The sequence below is a fragment of the Lipotes vexillifer genome, unplaced genomic scaffold, assembly GCF_000442215.2.
Source record: "Lipotes vexillifer unplaced genomic scaffold, Lipotes_vexillifer_v1.1 scaffold648, whole genome shotgun sequence".
NCBI lineage: Eukaryota > Metazoa > Chordata > Mammalia > Artiodactyla > Lipotidae > Lipotes > Lipotes vexillifer.
Genome location: NW_006797096.1, coordinates 2,389,121 through 2,396,804, shown reverse-complemented (window position 1 = coordinate 2,396,804; position 7,684 = coordinate 2,389,121). Strand labels below are relative to the sequence as shown.

The following is a 7,684-nucleotide window of genomic DNA, read 5'->3' as shown; positions in this document are numbered from 1 at the left end:
GCTGAGCCTGCGCATCTGGAGCCTGTGCTCCGCAACGGGAGAGGCCACAACAGTGAGAGGCCCGCGTACCGCAAAAAAAAAAAAAAAAAGCTAAAAATAGAACTACCATATGATTCCTGGGCATGTATTCAGAGAAAACCATAATTCAGAAAGATACGTGCACCCCGTGTTCATTGCAGCACTATTTACAATAGCCAAGACATGGAAGCAACCTAAATGTCCGTGAACAGATGAATAGATAAAGAAGATGTGGTACATATATACAATGGAATACCACTCAGCCATAAAAAAGAATGAAATAATGCCATTTGCAGCAACATGGTTGGACCTAGAGATTATTATACTAAGTGAAGTAAGCCAGACAGAGAAAGTCAAAACTCATATGATATTGCTTATATGTGGAATCTTAAAAAATTTGATATAAATGAATTTATATACAAAACAGAGATAGACCCACAGACATAGAAAACAAACTTATGGTTACCAAAGGGGCAAGGGGGGTGGGGAGGGTTAAATTAGGAGTTTAATAATAAATTAATAATTTATTTAATAATAAATTAGGGATTAGCATATACACACTACTATATATAAAATAGATAACCAACAAGGACCTACTGTATAGCACAGGGAACTGTACTCAATATTTTGTAATAGTACATAAGGGAAAAGAATATGAAAAAGAAAAAATATATATTTATTTATGTAACTGAATCACTTTGCTATATACCTGAAACTAACAGAACATTATAAATCAACTATACCTCAATAGAAAAATAAAATGAAATAAAAAGAATTTAAAGTTTAAAAAAAAGAAAGGAAATACAGCCTCACACAGATACATGGTTGGAAAAGGAAAGAGTATTTTAATAGCCTCTTCAGGTATTTGTGGATATTCTTTGATATTACACCAAAACTTGATAAGTGGTAGTCTCTTTAAGGTTTGTAGCAATGTGAATCTAAAACCCTATCAGTGAATTTTTCATACTTTGTTGCGTTAAAATCTATTAGTCTGTCCTGCTCTTTGAATGCATCTTTTACCCATGCATGATTTTGTTAACATAATGCATTGGTCATTTGGAAAATATTGGTTCACTGAGTTATGCAGATCTTCCAAATGTTGACCCATTTCATTATAGAATATATTAAAATCATATAATATCACCACCTGTCTCATTGGGTAAGTCTTTTAGTATTAGGAAGCTTTCAAACTCTCAGCGATGGATACAAGTCTACCAAAACACTTATTTTCACTTGAAAGCTCAAATTTCGTCACTGGCAACAAATCCTGTCAGCTGTTTTCTTGAAGAGACAGGCTCACTACATTCTTTTTCAAGAAAATGTTGCCAGATATCCAAGTCTGAATAACTGTAGTTTTTGTATTAATTTTTCTTTCAAGTAAAAATGGTGTTCTGTGAAAAAATGTAAAAATTGCATATGTGCTTTTCCTCTAGATAACCATTGTATCTATGTATAAAGCAGAGTGCTTAATGCTTCCCATTTCATCACACAGAATATTAAAAACTTTCAAGGGACAAGATTTTTTTAATTAATTAATTAATTAATTTTTGGCTGCTCTGAGTCTTCGTTGCTGCACGCAGGCTTCCTCTAGTTGTGGCGAGCGGGGGCTACTCTTCATTGCAGTGTGCGGACTTCTCATTGCAGTGGCTTCTCTTATTGTGGAGCATGGGCTCTAGGCATGCGGGCTTCAGTAGTTGTGGCATGTAGGCTCAGTAGTTGTGGCTCACGGGCTCTAGAGCACAGGCTGAATAGTTGCGGCACACGGGCTTAGTTGCTCCACGGCATGTGGGACCTTCCCGGACCAGGGCTCGAACCCGTGTTCCCTGCCTTGGCAGGCAGATTCTTAACCACTGTGCCACCCGGGAAGCCCAAGGGTCAAGATTTTTTTTTTATATAAATTTATTTTATTTTTATTTATTTATTATTTTTGGCTGTGTTGGGTCTTTGTTGCTGTGCACGGGCTTTCTCTAGTTGCAGCGAGCCGGGGCTACTCTTCATTGCGGTGAGTGGGCTTCTCATTGCGGTGGCTTCTCTTGTTGCGGAGCATGGGCTCTAGAGTGCACGGGCTTCAGTAGGTGAGGTGCATGAGCTCAGTAGTTGTGGCTCGTGGGCTCTAGAACACAGGCTCGGTAGTTGTGGCGCACGGACTTAGTTGCCCTGTGGCTGTGGGATCTTCCCGGATCAGGGCTTGAACCCGTGTCCCCTGCATTGGCAGGCAGATTCTTAACCACTGCGCCACCAGGGAAGTTCCCCAAGGGTCAAGATTTAATAAATAATTTTTACTGCTTCATCAGGACATTCTGATATGAATTTGGCTTTTTTTTTTCTACTGTAATTGGACAATAGTGATGAACACTAGTACAGCTTGGTGCCATTGCCTTGATTTGTGCTACGGAGCCAGCAGCTTTACCCACTATTACTTTTGCACCAGCAGTGCAAGTGCCAACCCAGTCAAAAAGGCAGATAGCATCTTAACATTGCTATGAAAGTAGTTTTGACCTGTAGACTCACACAAGGTGCAAACAACACTTCGAGAACCACTGGAGTAGATAGTTTGGCTAGAAAGATTGGACGACTAGTTCTTGGTTTGGTATTTTTTTCTAATGTATTTTTTCAGAATGTGTTTTTCTCTTGTTTCTAAGCTATATTAAATCCTTTTGAATTACAGTTTCAAATTATTGGAAGGATTCAGCTACATACTAACCAGTGGATACTAACACAATATGTAGGGCTTCCCTAGTGGCACAGTGGTCAAGAATCCACCTGCCAATGCAGGGGACACAGGTTCCAGCCCTGGTCCAGGAAGATCCCACATGCTGGGGAGCAACTAAGCCCGTGCGCTACAACTACTGAGCCTGTGCTCTAGAGCCTGCGAGCCACAACTACTGAGCCTGTGTGCCACAACTACCGAAGCCCACGTGCCTAGAGCCCCTTCTCCACAACAAGAGAAGCCACCGCAATGAGAAGCCCGCACACCACAATGAAGAGTAGCCCCTACTCGCCACAACTAGAGAAAGCCCACACACAGCAACGAAGACCCAACGCAGCCAAAAATAAATAAATAAATAAATTCATGGGGGGAAAATGAAATATGTATATTTCATTTCTAGATTTGGGAATTTTTGTATAAGACACCAGATAAATGCTGTATTATTAATAGTAATGACGAACTTTTCACATTATTAACCTAGTCTTTCAATTTTGTGTTTGATTCCCTAAAACTCTCTACTTCAGTTGCAACCTCAAACCCAGGAAAGTGTCTGTCCTGCACAAACTCAACATTCACCTTCACCACCTGTAGGATATTACATCCTTCTGATATTACTCAGGTTACCCCCAGGTAAGAGGGGCTGGGCAATATGAGGCCTTGCTTCTTTCCTCAACTCTGTTTTCTTGAATTTCTTTTTTAAATTACTGTCATTTTAATTCCCAGAATTTTAATTAATGTCCTGTGATAATTTGTCTTTAGAATATTTTCACATTGTATTTTCTCATTTGATCATTATAACTCTTTGAAGTCGGCAAGCCAAGCGAGTATGTAGTGTCTAAATGAAGAAAATGAGGCGTAGAAAGTTCAGGTGACTGGTCCAAGGGCAGGCAGGACCCAGCTGAAACTATACCCAGAGGTAACCAAACTGCAAGATTGGAGGGACTAGTCCTCCGCACAAGACTGCCCTCATTTCTGATATGACCTGCAAGTTCAGGGGCTTCCCAAAACCATGCTCTTGTTTGATAAATTTTCTAGAAGGACTCACAGAGCTCACTGAAAGCTGTTATGCACGTGGTTACTGTTTATTACAGGGAAAGGTTACAGGATAAAATCAGCCGAAGGAAGAGACACATAAGTCAGAGTCTGGGAGGGTTCCACACATGAAACCTCCCTGTCCTTAGGAATCATTACTTTCCTGGTATCAGTGTTTGATAGTGCACACAGAGTATTGCCAACCAGGGAAGCTCACCCAAGCCTTAGTGTCCAGAATTTTTTTACTGAGGCTTCACTGTGTAAGGCATGATTGATTGATTACCTATATAGCTATAACTCACTATAACTATAATAACTCACCTCCAGGTCCACTGACGCAAAGCTTCCACCCTAAATCACATGGTTAGCCTTCCTAGCATGGCCAGTCCCCATCCTACAGCTATTGGGTGTGGCCAGGTCCACTCCAAGATCTAGTGTGGCCAGGCTCCATCCTGAACAAACACACTTCTAGCAGCCATGGCATAGATTACCTCCCAGAAGCTGAGGGCAAAGCCAGAACCCTCTGGGCAGTCCAAATTATTTACTACACAGATTAGAACAATAAGCAATATTGCTGAAATTTCTGTCCTACCAATTCCAAAAAGAATCTAAGGCAATTTCCAGAGATATGTAGAACTTTGCAGGATAATGTTAACTAGAAGTAGAGAAGGAAAATGAAGCAAAAAAGAATCAAGAGTAAGGATATAAAATGGATAGAGGAATACACCTAGTGTATAAATTGTACTATAAAGTCTTATATACTTGCTAAGTAAGGTGAGCCATGTATTTGAGTCTTAGCTTTTTAGCTGCCAGTGTAGAGGGAAATAACATTATGATTCACATTGTCTATAAGATAGAAGCAAATTGACTGTTTAGGGAAGCATTTGGGTGGTATCCTATAAAGACCTCAATAAAGTCTATAATAAATAGGCATACCTGAAATTTTTCTACATTGTTCTTATAGTCAATAAGATAGCAGGTTTTATAAAATTGGTTCCTGAGGAGGCTATCGATACAGGTTGATACCATCATTTGGTATCTTAGTGACATGAACAGTTTAGGAAAAGACAGGCAATTCTACAATAAAGTAGGACCAGGGAGGTGGAAGACTGGGAATACAGTAGACAGACTACATCAGAACCAAGGAGTCGAAGTTGTTTGCATTTTGCTTCTTTAATACAAGTTGGTACTTTAGAAAGTTTATTTATTAATCCTAAATTTGCATCTTGTTCATAATCTTTATAAATCTTGATATCTAGATATTCTGAGTATTTTGTGTTAAAGTGAAAGTTTATGTATTAAATGCTGGTAACATTTGCTCAAGGGGGAATAATTTGCTAAAGAAGTACCCTCTCCATTCTATCACCATTTCCTTGAGTACATGATTGTTTATTTAGTTTTTTTTCTTTTTAACAAAACATAGAATAAGAAGAAAGATTCTAATAGCTGTCAAAGCTTCCCAGAAACCCATGCTTTAAGTCAAGATTGAGAAAAATTCGTTCCATGGGTATCCTTATACTACTATTCTTTGGAATTAACATTCTTGGAAATTTAACAATTAGAACTTTATTCTCAGTAATATAAAATTGACAGATTAAAAAGAAATGTGTCTCCTTAGAAAACCGTCTTCGGTTTAATTATGAAAGATTGTATTTTCTGAAAGGTTGAAGAATTGTTAAATCATGGATTATTGTCTCTTGGTGTATTTCACTTTATGGAATGGATATGTTAATAAAAATTTCTAAACTTTACTTTCTTCAATATTTAAATTTCTTTGATTTTTTAATTATAAAATTTAGTTGTATTTCCACAGATACATATTTTAGAGTTAAAATTTAAGAATAATAAAGTAATTATTTGAGAATAATAAAGTTATCTAAGTACAGTAAACTCATATTCTGTGAAAAGAAATATGTTTCAATAAGTTAATGACTAAATTACAAATAACTAATCATTGAAGTAACACATCAAAATTTTCATGCCTCAGATACTGATGTGTTGCCTGTTCCTCTATATTTACTATGGATAACTACTGTAATTACTTTAAATGCTGACTTGGGATTACTCTTTATTCTTAAATTCTCTCTCCTCCTTTTTTTTTTTTCCTTTCTGTGTAAAGCTCTGACTTCACTTCATTATCCTGTGGAAGTAGTGGTAGCAGTTCATCAAACACAGCAGTGAATTCTCCTGCTATGTCCTATAGGCTCAGCATTGGTGAATCCATCACCAACCGACGAGATTCCACCATAACCTTCAGCGGCACCATGAGCTTGGCCAAACTTCTACAAAAGCGAGGTATCTCTGCTAAAGCATACCACAGCCCAGTTTCAGAGGACCCCCTCCTCCAGCCTCTCCCTAGAGGCCTGGCTATCCCTTCCACGCCACCAAATTCACTGTCTCACTCACCTTACCCTTCTCCTTTGCCCGTTGAGCCTCGAGTGCATGTCTCTGAAAATTTTTTAGCCTCCCGACCAGCTGAAACATTCCTCCAGGAGATGTATGGCTTGAGACCATCCCGAAACCCTCCTGATGTTGGCCAGTTGAAGATGAACTTAGTGGACAGGCTGAAAAGACTGGGGATAGCCAGAGTGATCAAGACCCCTGCAGCCCAGGAAAATGGAAGAAGCCAAGAGGCAGAAAATGGTCTTGAAAGACCAAACTCTGCTGTCTATTTAAATTCAGGTAGCAATTTATTGAGTGGACTGAGGAGGAATCAGAGTCTTCCAGTCATTTTGGGTAGCTTTGGCACCCCAGTTTGCACATCATCACCCAAAATGGATATCCTGAAGGAAGACTGAGGTTCAGCAGTTGACTGACCTCTTACACAAGTTAGCACATGAAGGAAAGATTTGCACTGATACATGTAGTCTTGTCTGAGAGAAAAGGAATGTTGCAGAAGGGTTGTGAATGTGGGAAGGGGAAAGTGGAAGAATGGAAACAGTATTGGCATGAGGTCTGTCTGATAAATTGAAAGTATAAATGAATAGGTCGTGAGTGTTTGGAAGCAGAGAAAGAAGAAATGTTTAATGTGGTCCTCCAGTTGGTATTTCTTGTCTTGAAAATAAAAAGTGACTAGAAAATAAATTCAGTAATATTGGAACATACCAGAAATACTGAACTTGCTAACACATTTACTTCTGGTGAGCATAAGCAGGGAGGACCCAGGTTAGGAGATGGGAAAAAAGAAGGAGCAGCTTTGACCATTACCTTTAGAAAGCTGTTCTAAAAGGTTGCTGGAGTAAACTCAGTCTGTTAGTGAGACAACAGTGAGATGGCTTATCTGCTGGCCCCTGTTAATGTCTGGTTAAATTACACCTCCATCAAAGAGTATGCTCACTGCATTATCAGCAAGGAATTTTACCTTTTTCGTAAGATCAGACTAGTGGAGACTCCCTTTTTGCTTTCTGTTTTCAGGCCTTCGAGCCACTGGGATCCCAAACATAATCCACATTCCTTTTGCATTTGTGATTAATAAAGGTTATTTTTTTATTTTTATTTTTTGCGGTACACGGGCCTCTCACTGTTGTGGCCTCTCCCGTTGCGGAGCACAGGCTCCAGACACGCAGGCTCAGCGGCCATGGCTCACGGGCCTAGCCACTCCGCGGCATGTGGGATCTTCCCGGACCAGGGCACGAACCCGTGTCCCCTGCATCAGCAGGCACACTCTCAACCACTGCGCCACCAGGGAAGCCCAAGGATTAATTTTTTTAATTTGTATTGTTGTACAATACCCCCCCCCCAAACAACATGAGTGGGGGGTAGGAGGGATTTACTTTAAGAAGGAAAATATGGGTACATTGGAACCAAGGAAACTTATTTTCAGAATATTTCTTCTGAATACGTGCATTGGCCAAGGTGTATGAACATAATTACTGTACATGTCTTTCAAATTTCCTTGGAGGCTGGATGGGTTAAACCAGAAGT

The 7,684-nt window shown here is 39.5% G+C and overlaps 1 protein-coding gene across 1 annotated transcript in view; it reads left to right on the top strand.

The window, feature by feature from the left end:
• The window catches only part of TRAK2 (trafficking kinesin protein 2), a 61,540-nt gene extending 54,777 nt beyond the window's left edge, over positions 1–6,763 (top strand). The window contains exons 15-16 of the mRNA XM_007469215.1: positions 3,253–3,358; positions 5,880–6,763. Coding sequence (XP_007469277.1) covers positions 3,253–3,358; positions 5,880–6,558 — 785 coding nt within the window. The 3' untranslated portion in view covers positions 6,559–6,763. The remainder of the gene's footprint in view (positions 1–3,252; positions 3,359–5,879) is intronic.
• The last annotated feature ends 921 nt before the right edge of the window (positions 6,764–7,684 follow it).